The sequence below is a fragment of the Meriones unguiculatus genome, chromosome 9 (assembly GCF_030254825.1).
Source record: "Meriones unguiculatus strain TT.TT164.6M chromosome 9, Bangor_MerUng_6.1, whole genome shotgun sequence".
NCBI classification, from domain to species: Eukaryota; Metazoa; Chordata; class Mammalia; order Rodentia; family Muridae; genus Meriones; species Meriones unguiculatus.
In genome coordinates this window covers 8922885-8946080 of record NC_083357.1, presented here as the reverse complement: position 1 = coordinate 8946080, position 23196 = coordinate 8922885, and the positions used below count along the sequence as shown (strand labels likewise).

Below are 23196 nucleotides of genomic sequence, written 5' to 3'. Positions count from 1 at the left end.
CCATATATAAAAATCAAGAGTAAATAAATTAGGGCTGGAGAGATGGATGGCTCAGTGGCCACTCTTACTAAGAACCCAGGTTTGATTCCCAAAACCCACATGGCAGCTCACAGCCATCTGTAACCCTAGTCCCTGGGGATTCCGTGCCCTTTTTGGTCTCCATGGGCACCAGGTATGCACATGATGTACACACACACATGTTGGCAAGACACCCACACACAGAACAGAATAATTTTACGTAAATAAATATTTTTAAAAAGAGTATCTAATGGACCAGCAGGAGGCTGGGCTTGGCCGGTTCTGAGTCAGCCTCTTCACAGCCCCGTCCTCTCAATTCTCTGGTGGCTTCCGTGTCAGCAAACTCAGACTGGTGCAAGGGCTAGAGTGCTGAGTTCCATCCAGAGCCTTGAAACTTAGAACTCCCCAGGAGCTACAGGCCATGCAGCAGGCAGAAGCGGTGTGTGTGGGGGGGAACCTCACCTTCAAGATCATGCTGGGCTATGTAGCTAGACCCTGCAAAAGGGAGAAAGGAAAAAGAGGTGGAAAGAAAAATCAGAACTGAGACTTTGAATGCAGAGATCTGGATACCCCCAGAAAACTTAAGATCTGGAAGTCAAGGGTCTCACCTGCACTTATTTGTAGTGTAGACAAGCCCAAAGGTATGTCCATTAGAGGAAGAGGCAAGAACAGTTGACTGGGTCACAGGGAGGAGGTGGAATCCCAGTGTGCTTCCTGGGCCTGGCCTTGGGCAACACCTACCCACTTGCCACAAGCCACTGACCTCAAGCAAATGGCCTTGACATGGTTCTGAGGTCAGGGTGGTGCCGAGTCTCCACAGATGCTTCCAGATAGTGTCACCTCTTGATCAGCCTTGAGAGATGGGCTCCCCTTGGGGCTCCAGGGCAGGGATCTCCAAGGGCAACATCTCCAAGAGCTCTTCTGGAGTATGAGCAAGTCTGCTGGGGAGCAGAGGAAGAGATAGGCTTCTGTGGTTGGTGAGACTCTCTGTTCCCTGGCCTCCCCAGAGCCGATGCACTTGTAAGCTGGGCTTCGCTGGAGATGGCTACGAATGCAGCCCCATTGACCCCTGTCGGGTAGGCAATGGCGGCTGCCATGGCCTGGTAAGAGGGGACAAGGGCTCCAAGCTCTTGGGAAGGCTCTCTGGGAAGGGCCTGCTGCACCTGGGCATCTCTGCCTGTCCTTAGCACCAGTATCTTCCTAAAGTCACCAGTCCTTCACTCTGTCACAGGATAAAGCTTTGTGCTGTGTTACTAAGGCCACAGGCCCTCCAAGAGCCAGCCCAGCCTGCCCAGCCCCACTCATCCTCCCACCACACCCCATCTTTGTTTCTCCGGCCTTTCTAAGCTCCTTGCTGACCCTTGACTTTCCTCTGCTCTCCTACCCTCCGGCATCTCTGCCTTTCACAGCCACTCCTCAGGCCTTGCCCCTCCTGCCTTTAAAAGCTCAGCTCCTCTAAGTCAGAGCTACCTATGTTGCTCTTTAACACTGGATCCCCAAGTCCCTTGTTATGACTGGTGAGATGATACCCATGTCCGGGGCTTTGTGGTCCTGGGGAACAGCCTACTAACCGAGATCTGGAGAGGGGACAAGGACGACTTAATGGCTGCACAGGCAGAGGGCAGGGGGTGGGTGACGTGGAGGGAGAGGAAGATGAGAACAGCCGGTATCCAGCTTATTATTTAGATGGTGAATGGGGGGCCACAATTCTGTCCGTCTGTCTGTCTGTTCCTTCCCTCTACCAGGCTACCTGCCAGGCAGTGGGGGGAGGCCAGCGTGTTTGCACGTGCCCCCCACATTTTGGTGGTGATGGCTTCAGTTGCTATGGAGACATTCTCCAGGTGAATGGTGCACAGATTTGTTCTTTTCCTATGCCTGTGTTGTCTTCCCATGTGCCTGTGGGGAGGTGGGTGCTTGGGGACTTGAATTTGTCCTTAGGTGTATGACCTCAGCATTTTCCTGCCCCTTAGGAACTGGAGGCAAATGCCCACTTCTCTGCCTTCTTCCAATGGTTCAAGGTAGGGCCAGGACAGAATGCTAGGGCTGGGTCCATGTCTGTCTGCAAGGCCTTCCTGGCTACAGAAATGCCCACCTTTATCTCCCTGCCCTCACTCACTGTATGCAGAATTCAAGCATCACTCTCCCTGCTAACAGCAACGTCACAGCCCTGGTGCCTTCTGAATCTGCCATCCGTAGGCTGAGCCTCGAGGACCAGGCCTTCTGGCTGCAGCCAAAGATGCTGTCAGAACTGGTCAGGTGGGACAGCTGGGAAAGGCCAGGGAGGGGATTCCGGGTGAGACCTTGGACCTTTTCAGACAAGGTTGAGAATCTGGTTCTTTGTTTACCATGTCTTCATAAAAGCAGGGAGAGCCCAGGGTGAAGGCCCAGGCCACACTAACATGGTCCAGTGTCCCTCCATCTGTTCCTTTTAGGGCCCATTTTCTCCAGGGTGCCTTCTCGGAGGAGGAGCTGGCCCGGCTAAGTGGACAACAAGTAGCCACACTGAGCCCCATAACACGCTGGCAGATACACAACATTAGTGGGGTAAGAGGTGAACTCTGGGCATGTGGACTCTGGAGCTGAAGTGGTCTCACAGCTGTAACTGCCTCAAGACTAGGGCTCCCAGGAAACAAGCTTGGGGTCCCTTGGCCCTGCCAGGACTGATTCTGAGACTTTGCACAGGACACATAGTTGTCTCATTAGAATCTGCGCCTGTAACTCTGCCCCTGTCATGTGGGTGCTGGTGAGGGTCTATGCATCTTCCTGGTAGAGCCTGAGGCCGTGAGCCAGGCGGGGCCTCTTCCACACATGTATCGGTGCCCAGCTGGCCTGAGCGCTGCCTGCTGCCTTACAGAAAGTCTGGGTGCACAATTCCAGCGTGGATGTCCCTGACCTCCTTGCCACCAATGGCGTCCTACATATTATCAGTCAGGTATGGCAGGAGGAATGAGGGTGGGGAATCTCCTAGGCCAGTAACGATGGATTGACAGGCTCTCTTGCTCTCCTCAGGTCTTATTGCCTTCGAGAAGTGATGTGCAGACTGGGCCAGGTTTGCTGCAGCAACTAGATAAGGTGCCTGCCTTCCACCTCTTCCGGGAGCAGCTAAAGGTAACTAGTGTTCCAGGAGGCTGCAGGGGGCTGACTAGTTTCCTGCATCAGGGCTGAGGGCTGCCGTTCTTACCTTGCTCCCTGTCTCTACCCCTAGCATCACAAACTGGTGGCCCAAATTGAGGCTGCCAAAGCCTACACCATCTTTGTACCCACAAACCACTCTCTGGAGACGCAGGGCAACAACAGTATCCTGGTGAGGCTTTGGGGATGGGATGGGGAAGAGGAGCCTCCTATGCCAAGGCAGGGGAACATAGGGAGAATGGCATGGTACCCAGGCCACTCTTGGAAAGACTGAACTGATTCCTCCCTGGCAGGACATAGACACAGTGCGACATCACGTGATCCTCGGAGAGGCACTCTCTGTGGAGGTCTTGCAGAAAGGGGGACACCGTAACTCCCTCCTGGGCTCCGCCCACTGGCTGGTCTTCTACAATCACAGTGGCCAGGTCTGAGATGCAGGGATTAGAAGACCCTTCCCAGGGACTCTGTTTGGGACTTCCCCTTGAAGCTTCCCCACCTAGGAGACCCCAGACTCTGCTCCGGGAAGGCGTCCCTCTCATCGTTCCCTCGCATCCCTTCCTACCCCCATCCTGGAGCATGTTCTTGTCTTGTGGCCTTTAAGAATGACAGTGTGGGAGCGGATAAGTAGATTCAATCCCCTGTCCCCCTTCGCAGCCTGAGGTGAACCACACGCCACTGGAGGGCCCTTTTCTGCAGGCCCCTGGCTGCTCCCTCTTTGGTCTGTCTGGGATCCTGACAGTGGGCTCCAGCCGTTGCCTGCACAGCCACGCAGAGGCTCTTCGGGTAAGAAGCTGGGTCCACAGGGGTGGTCAAGATCAGCAACTGCAACTGGTGGCCCATGCCTTTAATCCCAGAACTCTAGAGGCTGAGGCAGGCAGATCTCTGAGCTTGTGGCCGGTCAAGGCTGCATAGTGACACCTTGTTTCAAAAGTAAAACACAAAAGCAGCAGTGTCTGGTTAGTCTGGGTGGCAGGGAGGAACGCGTGGCCAGCCCTGTCCTGGACTGACTGATGCCTGGCCCTCTTTCCCCAGGAGAAATGCATAAACTGTACCCGGAAATTCCGCTGTACTCAAGGCTTCCAGCTGCAGGTGAAGATGGGCTCAGTGCGGCTCTGGGCTTTCTTCGATGCCCCAATTAACACCCTCCCCCTACCACCACCTGACAGTCCAAGCACGCTGGGAACTGGCCTGGTATGGGCAGCTGCAACCCCCAGTTAAGGCTGAACTACAGCCCAGGCTTGCTCAGAGGAGCTTGTAGCCCTCGGCCTGGCCCTCTGCCATCCCATCATCAGACCCGTCTGTCTTGGCCTCTCCGTCCTCCTCCTCCCGGTATCCGCCTCAAGCTGGTCTGTCCCACCTGCTCTGACATGGTTTGTCTCCCATGTACCTCCCTGTCCGTGCCCAAGCCACCAGATGACGCTTCCGTTGCGTCTCCGATTCTAGGATACGCCTAGGAAGAGCTGTGTCTACAGATCTGGCTATTCTTTCTCCTGGGGCTGTTCCTACACGTGTGTCAAGAAGATCCAGGTTTGCTCTGAGATGTCCCCGTCCCCGCCATGGCTTTGCCCAGGGAGGAAAGGACTGAGGAGGCCCTTGAGAAAGAGTTTAGGCTGAATTTCAAGAGCAGGGGTGCTGAGCCTCCAGCAAGGACAGCAAAGCAAGGGTCTTAGAGCTGTCCAAAATCAGAGGGCTACTGTTGGCCGAATGTCTAACCCCTGGGGAATGGGCATGGGAGAGAGATACAGATCACATCCCAAGCTGGCACCATCAGCCAAAACTCAGCGGCAACAACCAGGCGGTCCTTGCAGACACAGCCCTCCCTGTCTGAGTCTGCCCTCAACAGCGGAGAGTTTTGGAAGTCATCCCCCACACCCCTTGTTCTGGCCTACCCCCCTGGGGTCTGGGCTTCCAAGTTGCTGTGCTCTGTGGTTCTGGCCCTGAGATCTTATCACCTCTTCCTGGCCAGTAACATCCATCCTGGCCTGTGCTGGGCCTCTCTTCTTCCCTTCCTATCCCCCTGCCTCTACAGGTACCCGACTGCTGCCCAGGCTTCTTTGGCACACTATGTGAGCCATGCCCAGGGGGTCTAGGTGGAGTGTGCTCAGGCCATGGGCAGTGCCAAGACAGGTTTCTGGGCAACGGGGAATGTCGCTGCCAAGAGGGCTTCCACGGAACAGCCTGTGAGATGTGTGAGCTAGGCCGCTATGGGCCCACCTGCTCTGGAGGTGAGGCCTGCAAAGAGCAGGACGGTGGCCCTTGGAAGGAGAGTTAGACTGGGTGCTATGCCATGAGGAGCAGGAAAGTAACTCTTCTTTCCTTGTCCCGCTTCCAGTATGTGACTGTGACCACGGGCTGTGCCAGGAGGGGCTGCGAGGGAATGGAAGCTGTGTCTGTAATGTAGGCTGGCAGGGTCTCCGCTGTGACCAGAGTAAGTAGGTCCCAGGGGGCTAGGGGCAAGTGACAACAGGGGAATGACTCTGGTCTGAGTGACCAAACCTCCTCTCTACTCTCAGAAATCATTGCTCGTCAGTGTCCCGAGAAGTGTGATCCCAACGCCAAGTGAGTGAGCCCAACCTCTGGTGGGGTGTCCCTGGGCAGGACAGGGCAGATAGGCTCAACGGCTGCCATCCCTCCCAGCTGCGCGCAGGACTCCGCTGGAACCCCTGCCTGTGTGTGCGCTGTGGGCTATTCCGGCAACGGCAGCTATTGCTCAGGTTGGCCGCGGATCCCACTCTGGAATGCTTGGGGTGGCTGGCCCACCCTCTCTCTAGCCTTTTCCTTTACCCCCTGCTTGATTCTCACAACCTCTCTCCCAGAGGTGGATCTCTGTGCCTCTGGCCACGGCGGCTGCTCGCCCTATGCCAACTGTACCAAGGTCGCTCCTGGGCAACGGACATGTACCTGCAAGGATGGCTACACAGGCGACGGGGAGCTGTGCCAGGGTGAGGTGTCCCAAGATAGACACAGGCAAGGGTAGGGCGTTTTAGTGATCTGAGTCGGGCTAAGAAGGATGGAGGGCACAAAGGGTATGGTGGTGACTTGGGGCCCAAAGAGGAAGGAGATGGGTACCTGGAGTTGCAGACGGATGGATGTGTGAACGGTGGTCATCAAGGGCTGGTCCTCATCTCAGCATCTCTTCCTCTAGAAATAAACAGCTGTCTTGTCCACAATGGGGGCTGCCATGTTCATGCCGAATGTATCCCCACAGGCCCCCGGCAGGTCAGTTCACAGGCTTGACACTGAGGCCTCCATTCAGCCTAGGCTGGGGCGACCCTTTTGTTCAGGGCTCTCTGCAGCCACAATGATCAGAATTTGTGACAGGTCTCCTGCAACTGTCGTGAGGGTTACAGTGGTGATGGCATTCAAACTTGCAAGCTTCTGGACCCCTGCTCTCAGGTGAGGCCCTCGTGTCCCATCGTGTTTCTCAAGGAAAGGGAACCGAGGCTGCAAAGAGCCTTCTTTGTCCCCAGGATGGCCCCAGGGCCTCCTTTACCCCTAGCTCAAGTCTGGCTCAACAGTAGAAATACAGCTTTGAGGATGGATCGAGGACTTTGAGGCACCCCTAAGGCCAGCGTTTCAGAGGTGGCGGACACCAGCACAGCTTCCTCTCCCTTTCTCTCCCACTCTCAGAACAATGGCGGCTGCAGCCCTTATGCTGTGTGCAAAAGCACAGGGGACGGGCAGAGGACATGCACCTGTGACAAAACTCATACTGTGGGAGATGGCATCACCTGTCATGGACGAGTTGGCCTGGTAATGATCCCCAGGTCTGACCCAGACTTGATGGTGGCTATGTCCCATGAACCTGAACTACAATCCTTGCTAGGACCCAAGACTCAGTTCTGATCCTTGACTGTAGCCCCATGACCCTGAATCTGACTCCCGATTCTTCCTGGGCTAAACCTCATCTATATCACATGAAAATAATCCTGTCCTGGCTCAGAGCTGCCCTGCCTTTCCTCTCCCCTCGTCTCTGCCTTGGCCAGACCTTGGGCCGCTGGTGCTGGGACAGGCACCAGCCCCTGAATGGGGGGCCACCCAAAATCTGAGCTGATCTTCGCTCCCCCAGGAGCTCCTACGGAACAAGTATGCCTCGTTCTTCAGCCTCCACCTCCTGGTGAGTCGCCAGCAGGCCTGAGACTGCTGGGGGAGTTCCAACCAGCTTTGGATCTCTATGTTTCTGTCTGGTTGAGGGGTCTGGCTGGCCTTGTCTATCAGAGTTTAAGTTTCTTCCCCCAGAAGATCCTTAGAGTTCCAAGTTGATCGCAGGCCATCTCTCTTTTGGTTAAGTTGTGCCCTGCCTTCCCAGGAATACAAGGAGCTCAAGGGTGACGGTCCTTTCACTATCTTTGTGCCACATGCTGATGTGATGAATACGCTGTCCCAGGTCCGTAGCCCTGGGAGCGGACTAGAGAGGGATGAGGACTCTAGCCACTGCATGGGCAGAGGTGTCAATCACCTCCTCCCCGTCTTTGTGACTCTACGCTAGGACGAACTGGCTAGGATACGTGCCCATCGCCAGCTTGTGTTTCGCTACCACGTGGTCGGCTGCAGGCAGCTGGGGAGCCAAGAGCTGCTGGACCAGGGTTATGCCACCGCGCTGTCTGGGCACACGCTGCGTTTCAGTGAGAAGGAGGTGAGCTCTCCCACGTCGGTGCTGCTGGCTGTAGGGTCCTCCTGCAGGGTTAGGTTCAGCCTGTAGACTCAGGCCCCGTGCCCTGGCTCCACTCCTTTAATAATACTCAGCCTGGCTCTGGAACAGAGGGAGAGGAGTCTGGCCCAGAGGACACCCCAACCTGGGACTCCCAAGCCAAGCTGCAATCAGCATCATGCTCCCACAACGCCACGCCTAGGGTGGTGGCTGGTGCGGGCTCCTCATAGCAGGATGGAAGCCCCACCCCGTGTCTTGATTCCGCCCTTGACCAGTTCACCTTCTACCAAAGCCCAGAAAATTCTCCTACCTCAGGCCCCGTCCTGGCCCGCAGAAACCCCACAGCTTCAAGCACCCAACTGATGGATTCTCTCTTCAACCTCAGCCTTGTCCCAATGCGACCACGTTCCTCCCACAGGGCAGCATTTATCTCAATGACTTCGCTCGGGTGGTGAGCAGCGACTACGAGGCCTTGAACGGCGTCCTGCACTTCATCGACCGGGTCCTGCTGCCGCCCGACGTGCTACACTGGGAGGCTGAAACCCTCCCAATCCCCCGGGTATGGCTGGGCAGGAGGCCGGAACTGGGTGGCAGGCTGGGACCCTCTCTTCCCACCTGACCGTGTGCCTTACGCGCGCTCTCTCCCAGAGAAACGTCACCACTGCTGCTGAAAACTTTGGTTACAAGATCTTCAGCCGCCTGTTGAAGGTACTGCTCTCGCGCGTGCGCGGGCCTGCTGCTGTGCGCATGTGCGCAGCAGTGTTCGCTGGCCTCTTTCTGGGAATGCCTGTGCCTGTGTGAACTTCCTTGTACAATGTACAGTAGCTCCCCTACCTATAATCCCAATTTTATACTCAGTGACGTTGGCAATATCGCCCACTGGGTGACACCGCCTGCTACCAAGCCTGACAACCTGAATTTGATCCCTGAGACCCATATAGCAAAAGGAAGGACCCAGTTCCTGTAGGCTCTCCAGATGTGCAGTAGCAGGCATGCTCCTTCCCCTATGTCCAACACACACAAACACAAAAACAGGTTAAGCATAAAAAATGTTAAACTGCAAAACCCAGAAACATCTCACATTTTAAATAACTTTTGTGATGGTATATTGTTACAATTGCTTTACTGTTTGTTTCTTCTCTCTCTCTCTCTCCCCTTTCTCCTTCCCCCCACCTTGGTTTTTGGAGACCGGGTTTCTCTGTGTAGCCCTGCATGTCCTGGAACTCTCTGTAGTGAGGTCCAGGCTGTACTGGACCTCAGAGATCGGCCTGCCTCTGCCTCCTGAGTGCGGAGACTAAAGGGCCCCTACCACCTGGCTAGTGTTCATCTCTTATTGTGCCTAGTTTATAAGTAATACTTTATCAGAGGTATAGGAAAACAATCTATGCATGGTTCACATACATGTAGTCCATACATATGGTTCATTATAATTTAAGGCATCTGCTGAGCTCCTGGGCGGAGGTGACTGCCCAGGATGGCTGCAGATGGGTGTGGCTAGTTATCTGGACCTGAGTCTCTCTGGACCTCCTTTCTGGCTTCTTTGGTCCAGAATCATCTCCAACTGTCACACCTTTCTTCCAACCCACAGATGGCTGGCCTCCTGCCCATGCTTCAAGATCCAACCCATCATCCCTTCATTATGCTGTGGCCCACAGATTCTGCCCTGCAAGCCCTGCCTCCTGAGCAGAAGACCTGGCTCTACCATGAGGACCACCGGGACAAACTGGAAGCTATTTTGCGGGGTCATGTGATTCGTAACATTGAGGTGGGCACAGACCCAATCTTTGGTCCCTATAGCCCGCATGCACAACTCCAATCACATCTCCATTTATTCAGGCCTTGGCATCTGACCTACCCAACCTGGGCCAACTCCGGACCATGCATGGAAACACCATCTCTTTCTCCTGCAGCCGTGCTCGGCCTGTGAGTCCGGGGAGAGGGCTTGGTTAAGGAGGACAGGCAGGGCAGTTAGGGGCTGCGGTGTCTGTGACCCTCCCCTCCCCCCCTTTAGGGTGAGCTCCTGGTAGGCGAAGACGACACCCACATTGTGCAGCGGCACTTGCCCTTCGAAGGCGGCTTGGCTTACGGCATTGACCAGCTGCTGGAGCCAGCTGGCCTTGGGGCCCGCTGTGATCGCTTCGAGACCCAGACACTTCAAATGGTGAGGAAGGCCACAGGCCGCAGGTGCATGGCAGGGGCCCGGCCCACCTGTCCTACCCTGTCCATCCACCTGACCCTGCAGTGTTGGCCTCCATCTCCTCCAGAAGACTTGCAGCATCTGTGGACTGGAGCCACCCTGTCCTCAGGGCTCACGGGAGCAGGTAAGGATCTGGAGGCCGAGCGGAGGGTTGGGGTAGGGGCAGGGCACCATCAATCTCAGGCTGGCTGTGGCCTGACTCCTTTTGACCCAGGGGAGCCCCGAGCGCTGCTGGCGTTACTACCCCAAGTTCTGGGCAACTCCACTCCACTCCCTGACGAGGCGAGGTGGTGCCTGGATGAAGCCTGGTTTTTGGCACAACATTGGCATGGGCAGGGGCTGCCACCGCAACTGTGTCACTGCCGTCTGGAAGCCCAGCTGTTGCCCTGGTCATTACGGCATTGACTGCCAAGGTAAGCATTCTGACAGTTACAGACAAGCTGACCAGCTCCTCTAGCCTCCAAGAGGCTGAAGACAAAGTAAGTTCTGGCCATTGCTCTTAAGAAAGGAGATTGGGGGGCTGGAGAGATGGCTCAGAGGTTAAGAGCACTGGCTGCTCTTCCAAAGGTCCTGAGTTCAATTCTTAGCAAGCACATGGGGGCTCACAACCATCTGTAATGAGATCTGGTGCCTTCTTCTGGTGTGTAGGCACACATGCAGGCAGAACGATGTATAAATAATAAACAAATAAATCTTAAAAAAAAAAAAGGAGATTGGAGCTAAACAAGAAGGAGGACTGGGGGTAAGATGATCAATCCTCACTTAGAAAGACAAATGAGATGGACATTGGACATAGGAGAAAACAAGTAACAGGACAGGAGCCTATTACAGAGGGCCTCTGAAAGACTCTACCTAGCAGTGTATCAAAGCAGATGCTGAGACTCATAACCAAACCTCGGGCAGAGTGAGGTAATTATATGAAAGAAGGGGGAGTTAGTTGACCTGGAAAGGACAGGAGGTCCATAAGGACCAAATAGATCTGGGCACAGGGGTCTTTTCTGAGACTATTTCTCCAACCAAGGACCATGCATGGATATAACCTAGAACCCCTGCTCAGATGTAGCCCATGGCAGCTCAGTATCCAAGTGAGTTCCCTAGCAAGAGGAACAGGGACTGTTTCTGACATGAACTTAGTGGCTGGATCTTTGACCTCCCTCCCCCATCCCAAGGGGGGAGCAGCCTTGCTAGGCCACAGAGGAGGACAATGCAGCCAGTACTGAAGAGACATGATAAGCTAGGGTCAGATGGAAGGGGAGGAGGACCTCCCCTATCAGTGGACCTAGAGAGGGACAGGGAGGAGATGAGGGAGGGAGGGATTGGGAGAAAATGAGGGAGGGGGCTACAGCTGGGATACAAAGTGAATAAACTGTAATTAATATAAAAATAAAATTTAATTAAAAAAGAAAGCCTGTTGGGCTGCTCTAGGATGGGGGCTCTAGGATGGGGGGTGACTAAGATGTGGGGTAGGTATACCCAAGATCCATATCTGGTGTGCAGTGCTGGAGGGACTGGGTGTCCTCTGGGCTTGGTGGAGTCTCAGGACGAGTGGACTGCTACTCCTTGAAGAGCGTTGGCTGGCCCTCAGTAGGGGACAGAGGGCAGAGCTGGGCTACAGTGTGTGGGTGTTGTCATGAGAGCACTGGTCCCACTTCACTTCTCCACTACTCCCCAGCTTGCCCTGGTGGCCCCCGAAGCCCCTGCAATAACCACGGAGTGTGCCTGGATGGCATGAGTGGAAGTGGGCAGTGTAATTGCCATCCGCGTTTTGCTGGGATAGCCTGTGAACTCTGTGCCCCAGGTGCCTTCGGCCCCCAGTGCCAAGGTAGACTATCTCTTCCCCACCCCATCCTACCCTGCCCCCTTTCCTTTGGCCCTTGTGTCAGCGTGTCGTCTCCCCAGCTTGCCGCTGTTCCACACATGGGCGTTGTGATGAAGGCCTTGGGGGCTCTGGCTCCTGCTTCTGTGATGAAGGCTGGACCGGGCCCCAGTGTGACATACAGCTAGGTGAGTGGCCCACGCAGCGTATGTGTCCACGCTAGCGCGTGCTCCGGGTGGGCACTCAGGTGGAGGTCCCTAAGGTGCATGGGAGAGGGGGTGGCTGGGGGGGGAGCAGCCACTGACCTGGTCATATGGGCTGGGCCCTGGGGACAGAGTTGCAGCCTGTGTGTACCCCACCCTGTGCAAGCCAGGCCATGTGCCGTGCAAACAACAGCTGTGAGTGCAGCCTGGGCTATGAAGGGGACGGCCGCGTGTGCACAGGTAAGCGGGGACGCGTAGGTAGGAAGCTCTGGACCCATGCTAGGCCCCTGGTTCAACCACTCCCTCCTTGCCCCCAGTGGCAGATCTGTGCCAGAAGGGGCATGGCGGCTGCAGTGAGCATGCCGACTGCAGCCAGGTGGGGACAGTGGTCACCTGCACCTGCCTGCCCGCCTATGAGGGTGACGGTTGGACTTGCCGAGCTCGCAACCCCTGCTTGGACGGCCACCGAGGAGGCTGCAGTGAGCATGCTGACTGCCTCAACACTGGTCCGGTAAGCGGTGGGGCGCCAGGCAGCCTGGGTGCAGAGAGAGGCTCCGAAGGCTCGCTCCCCCGAGTCTGTGAGATAGCCACTGTCTCTGCCCACAGAACACACGGCGCTGTGAATGCCACGCAGGCTACGTGGGCGATGGGCTGCAGTGTCTGGAGGAGCCTGAACCTCCTGTGGACCGCTGCCTGGGCCAGCCATCACCCTGCCACGCAGACGCCGTGTGCGCCGACCTACATTACCAGGGTGCGCCTGCGTGTCCACCCCCAACCCACCGCCCTCTCCCTGGTTACCGTCCTATCGACCATACATCCTCCTTTCTTCCTGCAGAAAAACGGGCTGGTGTCTTCCACATCCAGGCCACCGGCGGCCCTTACGGTTTGACCTTCGCAGAGGCCGAGGAAGCATGCAAGGACCAGGGAGCCGTCCTGGCTTCACTCCCCCAGCTCTCTGCTGCCCAGCAGGTGCACAGGGCTCAGGGGGAGGAGCCAGGCTACGGAAGCCCACTGAGCTGTGCTTTGGTTTCAGCCTCTCCTCCTGCCCCTACAGCTCGGCTTTCACATCTGCCTCATGGGCTGGTTGGCCAATGGCTCTGCTGCCCACCCTGTGGTCTTCCCAGCGGCTGATTGTGGTGATAATCGTGTAGGTGTAATCAGTATGGGTGTCCGCGAGAACGTTTCGGAGCGTTGGGATGCCTTCTGTTACCGTGAGCAAGGTCTGTCTGCTCCACTGACCTCGCCCCCCCCCCCTCCCGCCCCCTGAACTCCTTCTCACTAAGCCCCTGTGAGCTACTGACGTGCCTCTCCTGCAGACGTGGCCTGCCAATGCCCGGCTGGCTTCGTGGGTGACGGCATCAGCACTTGCAACGGGAAGCTGCTTGATGTCCTGGCTGCCACCGCCAACTTCTCTGCCTTCTATGGGGTGTGTAGGGGCCTCCCTGGCCTCAGGAGTGGGAATGTAGGCCGGTGGGACCCTTAAGGAGGGAGCTTGCCCACAGCCTCATCTCATCTTCCCAGATGCTGTTGGCCTATGCTAATGCCACCCAGCAAGGTCTTGAGTTCCTGGACTTCCTGGACAACGAGCTCACCTACAAAACACTCTTTGTTCCTGTCAATGAAGGCTTTACGGACAACATGGTAACAGCGGGGGCATGGCCAGTTTGCTCTCTCTAGCAGGCCCAACCCAACAAATTGTGCTCTGCTCCTAGACACTGAGTGGCCCAGACCTGGAACTCCACGCTTCCAATGCCACCTTCCTGAGTGCCAATGCCAGCCGGGGGACACTGCTTCCTGCCCACTCAGGTCTTAGCCTCTTCATAAACGCTACAGGTTCTGGCAACATTTCGTCAGTTCTTCTGGTGAGTTTGGCCTCAACTGATAACCTACGGGCTCAGCCCCTGCTTACCTGCTAGGCCTGACTGCAATTTCTCTGTAGGCCCCAGGGACAGCTGTAGTCAGCCACATCATCACGTGGGATATCCTGGCTTTCAATGGCGTCATCCATGCTCTGGCCAGCCCCCTGCTCACGCCTCCCCAGTCTGTGAGTCTGGGGAAGGGGAAGACAGAACCTCAAAGGGTGGAGGGATATCTCTGGCCTGGTCCCCGACTTTGCCCTTTTTGGTTTTTTTTCTTTTCTTACAGAGGGCCGTGCTAGGACCAGAGCCTCAACCTGTGGCATTAAGCATGGGAGTCGTGGTAGCCTCCGGAACGCTGCTGGGCCTGGTAGCTGGAGCCCTCTACCTGCGTGCCCGAGGCAAGCCCACAGGCTTCAGCTTCTCTGCCTTCCAGGTAGAGTGGCTGGGAATTGGTGGGGGCAGGGACCATGTGTCTTGTTTGGGGGGCCTTAGCAGTCATCACTCCCCTTCCAGGCGGAAGACAATGCTGACGATGACTTCTCCCCATGGCAAGAAGGGACCAGCCCGACCCTGGTTTCTGTCCCCAACCCTGTCTTTGGCAGCAGTGACGCCTTTTGTGAACCCTTTAATGTGAGTGTGGGCTGGGAAGTGTGGCCAGAGGGGCCGGGGGAACAGGTCCCGGGCCTAGCCTTGCTCAGCTGCCCCCTGCCTGCCCCCTCTGCAGGATTCTCTTCTGGAGGAGGACTTCCCTGACACCCAGAGGATCCTCGAGGTCAAATGATGTCAGCAATGGAAGCAGAGGCGCACGGAAGACAGAGAGCACTTTTATTGCTCGTCGGGGTGGCTGGGGCTGAAAGGCCAGATGATCTGTCTGGGAGAATAAAAGTGCCCTCATCGGATGTGGGCCATGTCACCAAGAAAGGGCGTCTTCATGCAGCCGGTGCAGAGCTGGTCCATCCAGAGGGGCGCTTCATGCTGCAGGGGCGTGCGACGCGGGTAGAAAGTGAAGTCTACGCGATAGTTGAGCAGACAGCTGAGGGAGGCCATGTAGAGGTCAGAGAAGCGCACGAGGCGCCTGGAGAAGTAGGTGGGGTTGTGGAAGGTGCGGAAGATGCTCCCAAACTGGGCATTGAACAGGGCCTTGGTGATGCACCTGGGGAGAGATGGTAGCGTCAGTCAGTGAGTGGAGAAAAGGATGGGGCAAGCTTCCTGTCTCGGGCCCTCTCTGATCACCTCAGTTCTTGCCGCTCCTTCATCCAGGTAGCCAGCACCTGCCGCGACTCAGCGTCCTGATAAGTCTGGGGAAACAATGAGGGGAGGTGGGTGCGCATGGGTCTGGGAGGTGCAGCCCCAGCGCCAGTTCACCAGCGCCCCCGACCCCCCGTTAGCCTGACCTGCATGCGCTCCAGCAGCCCAGTGAGAGCCTGCTGCCAGGTCAGTGAGTGCATGTACTGTTCCGTGTTGATGATGCGGATCTCGCGCTCCAGCTCAGGGATGATGGCTCCCGTGCGCCAGCCATGCCGCAGCATGAGATCCTGGTGGAAAGGATGGGGACGGACGTCAGCATCGGCTGGGAGGGCTCCCTCCTCTCCCTGGGTAAAAGCCGACCCCTCACCGCCAGGTCACTGTAGAGGTGGTCACCGAAGTAGAGCACGCGGGGCCCTCGCCATTCTGTCAGCCGGAGGAAATCAAACAGGTTTCCCTGGGGAGTAGAGGGCGCTGCTGAGCCCGCCGTGCTCCCGAATGGCTGCGGAGCTAGGCTCTGTCCCTCACCAGCCCTCCCAACTCTCCAGAGGCAGCCAAAACCAGCCGGATGCTGGGATGCTGGGTTGCCCTTTCCCGTGGCCTCCCTGCCCTGTAGCCCTTAATACTTCCCCCTTCCAACAGGAAAGGGGGCGTCTGCTTGCGGCAGAAACATCTCTTGAAAGAGTGGATTGGCCCTCACTCAAGGGCCTCTTACAGTGGCCTTTCACCCACCCAGGCAAGGGCTGTAGTCCGTGTTTGTGAGAAACAAACCACAGGGAGGGGGGCCCAGGAAGGGGGCCCCTGACCCTAAAGCAAAGGGCCCTGAAGTTCTTGTAAACCTCCTCAGTCTCCACCCAAGGGACCCTGTGGACCAGCTGTATTGCTGACAGGCCATGTGCTCCCCTGCTCCAAAGCTGGGGAAAGATGGAAACACTGAGGCACAGCATCACTGAAGCAGCTTTGGGAGTGGAGTGGGGTGGGGAGGAGGGGGCAGAGTTTGGAAGTACAGCAGCTACCACAGATGCCACACTCCAGGGTGGGAAGCCACACTCAGCAAAGTGCAGTTCCTAGAGCAGCTCGAATCACTGAGCCTCAGAAAGATGTGACCTGGGGGTGGCAGGCAGCTGCGGAAGAACTGAACCGAGACGCAAGTGCACCGGGTGAGAAGAACAGATGAGGGGAAACAGTAGAAGGGCACTGGACGATGTGGCCCCTGGATCAAAACTCTCCAGGGGCAGCTGAAGGAGAGAGAAAACAGACGGGCTTGGGGAGCGGCTCCCGGGAACTCAACAGTGTCTAATACACAGCGTCAGGCTCAAGAGGTGCCAAGAAAGGAAGACATCTTCCCGCAAAGATGGCTGCCACAGCTGGCTGCCGAGACAAGAGAGCATCACCCTGAGCTGTGGGTACAAGCCTGCATCTAGAGGACAGAGCAGGACGCCGAGCAGGGGGCAGGAGCGGGAATGTGCCCGCCAGAGGAGCGGAGGCATGTCACTGCTGCCCTCCTGGCCATGTGTGGACTCCCGGGCTCATCTCAGCGAAGAGTTTTCACATCCCAGCCAGGGACCAATGCCCCAAATCTGGCCTCTCTTCCTAGCCACACAGGAAATGCAGATGGGTGGGGGGTGTGTGTGTGGCTCAATTCCTAAGCTGTCTCCACAGCCCCTCCCCCCCAGGATTTCAAGCAGGCTGGTTTCGTCTATAGCAGTGTTTGGTGCCAATTGTTCACAGTGATCATGCGCAATCTAAGGCTTTTGCACCACGACTCAAGCGGGGCATTCTAAAGGAAAGCAAGGCCTAGAGGTGACAAGGCCAGGGCTCCTGGGCCATTGTGTAGACCTAGAATCCAAACCCAGGCCGTGTGAGCAAAGGCTACACGCTCTTCTGGCATCACCAGTATATGTGCTAGTATATATTCTCTAGCACCTAGAAACCTAGAAACCCTGCTGCCCTTGGCTGTAGCTCCGCAGTGCAAGCTTGGTCAAGGCCAGGAGGCTGCCCCTGCATAGCCCGGGGCCAGCCAGGCACTACTCCTCCAAATAGCCCTTACCTGCCGATAGATCTTGCCCTTTTCCAGGCGAGTGATACGGTCCCAGTGGAGGGAGCCCTTCTCATCAAGCTTTCGAAAAGGCCTGGGGGAAGAGTAAAGAGCCTGATTTGCAGTGTGACAGAACCACAGACTAGGTACTTTCCTCCTTATCCCATCCACTCAAGTGGGACCCTGACCAGTGGGGGCGAGGGGTGAATCTTTACGCATGCACAAAGAAAGCTGAGTCAAGCCCAACTAAGTGGGGCCTCCGTTCTCCTCCCACAGCCCCACAGTCCCTACTGTGCCCATACTTGCGGCGGTCGGTGAAAAAGTTGGGCTTGTCTGCCTGGACGATGACCACATCGAAGAGTTGGCGCCAGTCAGGGCCCACCATGTGCCGCATGCCTTTGTCCCTGCGCAGAGGTGGCACTGGCTATAGGGGGTCTGGGAGTGGTACTGTGCCAGCCGCCCCATCCCCACCTCCTCCCCACACGACCTTCTACCGAGGGCCTGGACTCACACGAAGCTGAAGGGGCTGTTGGTGATGAGGAACAGCTGTTTTCCGTGGGCCACCAGGCGGCTCAGGACTGCAAACGTTTCGTCCCCTCTCAGGATGTACTTCTCTGAAAGGGAAGATGGTTGTGCAAGGTCCGGTTTTGTGACGCCCTGCTCAGGCAGGCTGTGGTAAGGGCTCCTGTCCACCCTTACCCATGTCTTGCTCAATCCACTGGTACATGAGGCCCTTCACGTGCACATCCCGGATGGCATCCTGGGTGGGAACAAAGGGACACTGAGGACGCGCTGGGGAGGGAGGCCTGCCCTGTGGCAGACAGGCTTTGCCTCCCCCAAGCCGCAGGCGCCCCCGCCTCACCGTCACATCCTTGTAGAGGTGAACTTGGTCAAACTCCAGGCCGTGGCCTAGAAAGTAGTCCACCACACAGGACAGCAGCGCCATCTCCGGGAGGGAGAAGATGTCCATGAACTGTTTGATGGACGGGCCCTGGGGAGGGATGACAACTCTCAGCCACTGCGCCAAGGACCGGAGACCAAGGGATCTGCCCCGGGACACTGGCAGGCAGCATGACCTATGGCTGCTGCCCCATGGGCGCCAGCACCCACACCAAAATTCCTGGCCTGGGCTGCTTTGGGCACAGTAGGTTGTGCGGCTTACCTTGCCATAGAAGCCGCTCATCTGGTATAGCGGGATGTGTTGGGTGCCACCATAAAGGTCGATCACTTCATCATCTGGCACAGGCTGGAGACCCCTGAGTTGGGGATGAGAGGGGGCAGACAGATGCTCTCAGCCTGAGCCGGGGTAGCAGGAAAGAACAGGGACCCGGGCAGGAGTGCGGTGGGCCTGACACTAACCTGTAGGCTGTTCCCAGCTGCACATAATGAAAAGCATCAATTTTCATCAGAAGGCTCTGGAGGCATGTAAAAGGCAGGGACAGTGGTGAGGAGGGAGGTTTTTATCTCTGGTCCCGAGCCAGCTTCTCCTGGTACCCAACCCTCAGCAACAAAACCGGCTGCTACTAAGGGGAAGCCACAGCTGAAGCCAGGGTGGTCAGATAAGGAGAGATGGCGGCAGAAGAAGCTGGCCTTGTGCATGTCTAGTCAGGAGGGGGGGGGTCAGTGTCAAGCCGCTCACCTTCTGAATGTCATAGTGGAGGCCACGGATGGCAAAGCTGGGGTCGTAGTCGTACTTCCGAATCCCCTCAGGGTACTGTTGGACAAAAAGCCAGTAGCAGCGCCAGCCCTTAGCCCGGGACATTAGGGGAACCCCAGGACTGTCTGGGGCATGGGCCAAGCTCAGTCCTGCTGGCTTCTAGGGCCAGCGGCCTCACCTTGTAGTGCTCTATCAGGATGTCCCGGGCAGCATTGAAGATCTCAGGGTGCAGCGCATCTGCATACTGGGCCAGCGTGTAGTCGTAGTCAAAGCCATAGACCTCCACGTCACTCAGGCTGATCTCGTTGTTGGCATAGATGGCCGCTGGGTTTAGGAGGCTGCAGACCTCAGGGGGCAGAAGGTCTATTGAGAAGGAGATACAAGAGGACACGTGGCAAATGGCCTAAATAGTTTGTGGGTACCCAGCCCCATGTGCCCCACAAGACACCAGATTATGGCACCTTAGCCATTGCAGTAGAGGCCAAACCGAGGCTCAGAGAGAAGACACATGCCAAGGGAGGGCAGAGCTGACAACGGGCCAGCCTGCTTCCTCTGGGGATTGGGTCATAGCCACAAAGCCTCCCTTTTCTGTGTTAACCTACCGTCTGCACTGCCCCACATTCACTGCACCTGTGTCTCCTCCAGGGTGGCTGCTAAGTCATTTATACCAGACACGAGTGTATGGGATCCCTGGCAGCCCCCCTCAGAACAGTCATGCCCCTTACTCAAAACCCGTCGGGGGCACCACTGTCCACCGGCCTCATCTTCCGCTTCCTTGAGGTTACTTGCCAAGGGCAGCATGCAGAGACTGAGGACGCCTCCCAGAGGCTCTGCTCTGACCTGACTGGAGGCCAAGGCCGTGAATGCTGCGTTTCCACTTTACCCAGAGCTGGGGTGGGGGCCCAAGAACATCAGAGGAGTGGAGAGCCCCCGAGGCTGCCAGCTTGGAACACCTGCCGTAGTCTGGGGGCGGGGGGAGTGAGGTCCTCTAATCTTATTTCAGCTGCCTGCCAGACCACATAATGACATTCCCTGGCCAAAGCCAGGGAACATTGCTAATTATCACAGGCAGGATGTAAGATGTCGGCTTTGGAACACTACCCAGCTTGCTCTCCTCTTATGACAGTCACACGCCTCTGAAAGAGCTACAGAGGAAGGCTGAACCCACCACTATGCCAAGAAGGTTGTGGGGTCTTAGGCCCACCTGCCTGGTCTTCCCCATCTGGAAAGTGGTTAAGATGGATGGAGAAAAAGAACATGATGTGGTAGGGCATGTGACCAGGCAGGATCAGGTCCCCCCTTTCATGTCTGTGAATTCAAGAACCTTATCTTAGGCCTGGGGCTTGTTTCCTTTAAATGGGGAATAGAATCGGAACCAATCTACTTTGTGCATCCTTGCTCTACATGCTTGCTCTGCGCCCACACAATGTGCAGGATCAAATGTGTGATGTGCCTGTAATCCCAGCACTCAGAGAGGCAGGGGCAGGCAGGTCTTTGTGAGTTCCAGGCCAGCCTGGTCTACAAAGCGAGCCCAGGACAGCCAAGGCTACACAGAGAAACCCTGTCTTGAGAAACCAAACCAAATCCAAACAAACAACCGTGAAGTGCCTTTGAACTAAAGCCCAGTCCCGGGTTTCTCTCGGTCACTTCTGGAGCAGGAGTTGCAGGGGAAGGGGAACAGACAGGACGAGTATGGTCTGAGACTGTAGGGAATCTGTCAGCCGCACCAATCCTGAGCACAAAGCAAAGCCCTCTGGCGCCACAGCACATCTAGTGGCTGCTGGGCTGTGCAGACACCTCATCTACGTGCTGAGTGTTGTCTCAAATGCTCCTCTGGAACACAGGGCTCCACCCCCCCCCCCGTTTCCTCTGGTGTCAAGTGTAGGTGTGGGAACAGGTGTGGCTGGTTCCTCCAGTGGCCTATAGCCAGCACAGAGAAGCTGTCCTGAAGACTCCCCAAGTATGGACAGAGCTCTTCAATGGGACATGCTGAAGCCACAGCTCATGACCTCCCTCTACAGAACTGGCCCCAAGACACCCCTCACCCAGTGTCCCTGGGACCCTGGACCTCAGCTGCTGGGTATTTCCACAACCCTTCACTCCTGGATGTCAACTCTCTACGACTTGACTTAGTGTCCAGAGAACCCCCGGGGTGGGAAGCAAAGACATGGCATTTGTGGGCCCAAGCTTTTGGAGTTCTGACTACGTCCACGCCTCCCCTCTGCTTCTGAGGGGCATATAAAGCTTCCTGGGAACAAGCAGGATGGGGAAGAAGCCCACAGGGCCTGCTTGCCCGCCCCATCTCTGGACCAAGGAGATCATGGCTTTAAGTGGGTGATGTGCTGAGTAGGGCAGAAGAGGATCTGCCACGACCCAGCGGCAGCGTGCCGTGTCTACGATTTTACTGTCTAGCCCCTCCCCCTCTTTCTCCTGGTCCTAGGGCTCTGGCAGTTACCACTTGTGAGTCTTGAGGCTCATCCCACTCCCTCCTCCAATCCTGCGGTGTAGTCGCTTCTAACTCCACTGATAAGAGTGGAGCTTCTCACCAGAGCAGTCACCGGATCAGAGCATCCAGCACCCGGGAACTAAGCCGAGATCCCCGCATCTGCTCTAATCACTCTTCTTCTCTGCCTAGCCTTCTAGTCACATGAGGCCAAGCAGTGTGGGTGATGGTCCTTCTCCACTGCTCTCTGAAAAGCTATTAGCCCTGGCAGCTTTGGTCAGGCTCCTTCATGAGGAGGTCAGAGTTCAGCGGCATGGAGTGGCATGGTAGTGGAAGGGACCCCGCACACAAGAACCCAGAGGGTCTCTAAGGATCTGAAGCCACCAGAGGGCCCTGAAGGATATTCTCAGTAGCTCTTCCCCAACCAGACCTTCAAGAGAGGCTTCTCAGGCCATTCGGAGGGACTTCTCTAGGTGCAGAACAAAGACTTAATTAACACTGTTCGCCCTGCCAATATTCCCAAATCCTTAAGGGCAACTATTGTTCAGAGGTCTTAAGTATTCTGACTGAGGCTTGTCAGAGGTGAACTCTGGCCAATGTCCAGGTCTCCACACAGCTGGAGTGGAAGCCCCAGTCCAGTCACAGTTGGAATCCCCCGGCAGGGGCCACTCTGTCCTACCAGACAATGCAACCACATCAGCTCTGGGGCTTCCCCCAGAAGCTCCCCTGCTCCTGTTTGGCCTTGTTTTTTTTCTGAGTCATCACCACAATCCTGGGACAGAAGACTGAGGACTCTGAGGGTCTTCAGAGGGTGTGAGGCTGAAGGCCATCCTGCTGGGCAGTGATAGGGGCCACAGCCCAGGCCACATCTTTCTGCTGCAGAGGCAGGGCCCCACTAGACCCACCCAGACAAAAGGACAGATGTTCCGCACTCTGATCTCCTGCCTCATCAGCCCATTCTATAGAGGGAGAAAAGGTTAGGGGAGGGTAGGTGCCCTGTGCAGCTCTCGCTGAGACTGTAGCAACTCTCCGGGATTGCAGGGGCCACAGTAACTTCTCTGTGCCTCCAACGGCTTCCCTGAGCTTGTTTATAGAGCGCTTTAGACCCACAGGGGGAAGCCAAGAGGTGCCTGCAATGTCCGGCCGGTGTCACCTTACGTCGGGCCATCCGTGAGCAAGGCTCAGGCTTTGTCACACACTGCAACTAAGGGCCAGCGGAAAACGAGGGGCTGGGAGGGTCTCTACCGCCGCTGCCCACAGGCTGGCCTCAGGAGCAAGCCCGAAGGGACCGCGTGCGCAGCGGCCGCTCCAGGCATTCCAAACGCCCGCAGCTAGAAAACAAAATTCCCACTAGCCCCAGGAGTCGCGGTGTTCTCCCGAACACCGTAACAACCCAAGAGAACCTCTTCCAAAACGCCATCTGCTCCTCAGGATTTGGAACCCCGGCGACAGCGAGCTGCACCCGGGAAGGTGCCCCGGCCGTCTGTTGACCACCGCTCGGCTGACGCCCTGCGGCACACTGCCCACCCGGCGTCACCCACCGTGCACCAGCCTCCGCATGTCCTGGTAACGAGCCCACAAGTGAGCGCCGTGGTCCGCGCTGTCTGCGGGCGCCGAGCGCGGGGTGCTGGGGCAGTGGGCTCCGGGACTCGGCGGGCCGCAGCCAGGACAGGAGGGCGAGGACGAGGCGGCCCGCGGCCCGCCGTGGCCTCCGCCCAGCAGCCAGCGCCGCGCGGTCGCCCGCAGTCCCGCGCCCGCCATGCCCCCTCGCGCGCTGCCCTGCCCGCCCTCCGCCCGTCCGCTCGCCCGTCTGCCCGCCGCCCTCCGGCTGCCCGCCCGCCACCGTGGCCGTGTGCTCCTCAAGGCGGCCGGCCAATGGGCGAGGCGCGCGGATCCCATCCGGCCAATGGGCGCCCCACTCGGCCCGGGGGGCGGGA

General features: G+C 57.0%; 2 protein-coding genes across 3 annotated transcripts in view; one reads left to right on the top strand and one right to left on the bottom strand.

Moving 5' to 3' along the window:
* Stab1 (stabilin 1) overlaps positions 1 to 14797 on the top strand; it is a 28814-nt gene extending 14017 nt beyond the window's left edge. Inside the window, exons 26-69 of one of the 2 annotated variants that reach the window (XM_021635218.2) lie at positions 1026 to 1121; positions 1764 to 1859; positions 1989 to 2036; positions 2144 to 2274; positions 2451 to 2562; positions 2873 to 2950; positions 3028 to 3126; positions 3224 to 3322; positions 3444 to 3575; positions 3805 to 3933; positions 4183 to 4239; positions 4594 to 4677; positions 5180 to 5375; positions 5483 to 5578; positions 5664 to 5709; positions 5788 to 5864; positions 5967 to 6092; positions 6296 to 6369; positions 6472 to 6546; positions 6781 to 6903; positions 7220 to 7267; positions 7460 to 7537; positions 7640 to 7786; positions 8220 to 8360; positions 8450 to 8509; positions 9390 to 9566; positions 9638 to 9724; positions 9813 to 9962; positions 10069 to 10122; positions 10213 to 10411; positions 11671 to 11820; positions 11898 to 12002; positions 12150 to 12257; positions 12335 to 12528; positions 12624 to 12768; positions 12853 to 12986; positions 13072 to 13237; positions 13334 to 13443; positions 13539 to 13658; positions 13730 to 13879; positions 13957 to 14061; positions 14163 to 14309; positions 14390 to 14506; positions 14601 to 14797. In XM_021635218.2, coding sequence (XP_021490893.1) covers positions 1026 to 1121; positions 1764 to 1859; positions 1989 to 2036; positions 2144 to 2274; positions 2451 to 2562; positions 2873 to 2950; positions 3028 to 3126; positions 3224 to 3322; positions 3444 to 3575; positions 3805 to 3933; positions 4183 to 4239; positions 4594 to 4677; positions 5180 to 5375; positions 5483 to 5578; positions 5664 to 5709; positions 5788 to 5864; positions 5967 to 6092; positions 6296 to 6369; positions 6472 to 6546; positions 6781 to 6903; positions 7220 to 7267; positions 7460 to 7537; positions 7640 to 7786; positions 8220 to 8360; positions 8450 to 8509; positions 9390 to 9566; positions 9638 to 9724; positions 9813 to 9962; positions 10069 to 10122; positions 10213 to 10411; positions 11671 to 11820; positions 11898 to 12002; positions 12150 to 12257; positions 12335 to 12528; positions 12624 to 12768; positions 12853 to 12986; positions 13072 to 13237; positions 13334 to 13443; positions 13539 to 13658; positions 13730 to 13879; positions 13957 to 14061; positions 14163 to 14309; positions 14390 to 14506; positions 14601 to 14657 — 4923 coding nt within the window. In that variant the 3' untranslated portion in view covers positions 14658 to 14797. Of the gene's footprint in view, positions 1 to 1025; positions 1122 to 1763; positions 1860 to 1988; positions 2037 to 2143; positions 2275 to 2450; positions 2563 to 2872; positions 2951 to 3027; positions 3127 to 3223; positions 3323 to 3443; positions 3576 to 3804; positions 3934 to 4182; positions 4240 to 4593; positions 4678 to 5179; positions 5376 to 5482; positions 5579 to 5663; positions 5710 to 5787; positions 5865 to 5966; positions 6093 to 6295; positions 6370 to 6471; positions 6547 to 6780; positions 6904 to 7219; positions 7268 to 7459; positions 7538 to 7639; positions 7787 to 8219; positions 8361 to 8449; positions 8510 to 9389; positions 9567 to 9637; positions 9725 to 9812; positions 9963 to 10065; positions 10123 to 10212; positions 10412 to 11670; positions 11821 to 11897; positions 12003 to 12149; positions 12258 to 12334; positions 12529 to 12623; positions 12769 to 12852; positions 12987 to 13071; positions 13238 to 13333; positions 13444 to 13538; positions 13659 to 13729; positions 13880 to 13956; positions 14062 to 14162; positions 14310 to 14389; positions 14507 to 14600 lie in introns of both variants that reach the window. The other variant, XM_021635217.2, reaches the window with a different exon arrangement.
* On the bottom strand, positions 14685 to 23090 carry Nt5dc2 (5'-nucleotidase domain containing 2). Its single transcript, XM_021635219.2, has 14 exons — positions 22801 to 23090; positions 18995 to 19179; positions 18799 to 18873; positions 18519 to 18574; positions 18322 to 18415; positions 18022 to 18150; positions 17859 to 17919; positions 17671 to 17773; positions 17462 to 17563; positions 17172 to 17253; positions 15492 to 15578; positions 15271 to 15411; positions 15110 to 15174; positions 14685 to 15029 (listed from the first exon to the last, which is right to left on the bottom strand). The coding sequence occupies exons 1-14, from the start codon at positions 23018 to 23020 to the stop codon at positions 14768 to 14770; spliced, it is 1662 nt and encodes a 553-aa protein (XP_021490894.1). The 5' UTR covers positions 23021 to 23090; the 3' UTR covers positions 14685 to 14767.
* Between the last annotated feature and the right edge of the window lie 106 nt (positions 23091 to 23196).

What these genes read in the sequence shown, in the direction of transcription:
- Nt5dc2 (XM_021635219.2), bottom strand. Translation starts at nt 23,020, where the DNA reads ATGGCGGGCGCGGGACTGCGGGCGACCGCGCGGCGCTGGCTGCTGGGC. An exon ending in CATGCGGAGGCTGGTGCACG is followed by an intron (nt 19,180 to 22,800) that starts GTGGGTGACGCC and finishes CCTTCTCAATAG; the next exon opens with ACCTTCTGCCCCCTGAGGTC. An exon ending in TCCACTATGACATTCAGAAG is followed by an intron (nt 18,575 to 18,798) that starts GTGAGCGGCTTG and finishes ACATGCCTCCAG; the next exon opens with AGCCTTCTGATGAAAATTGA.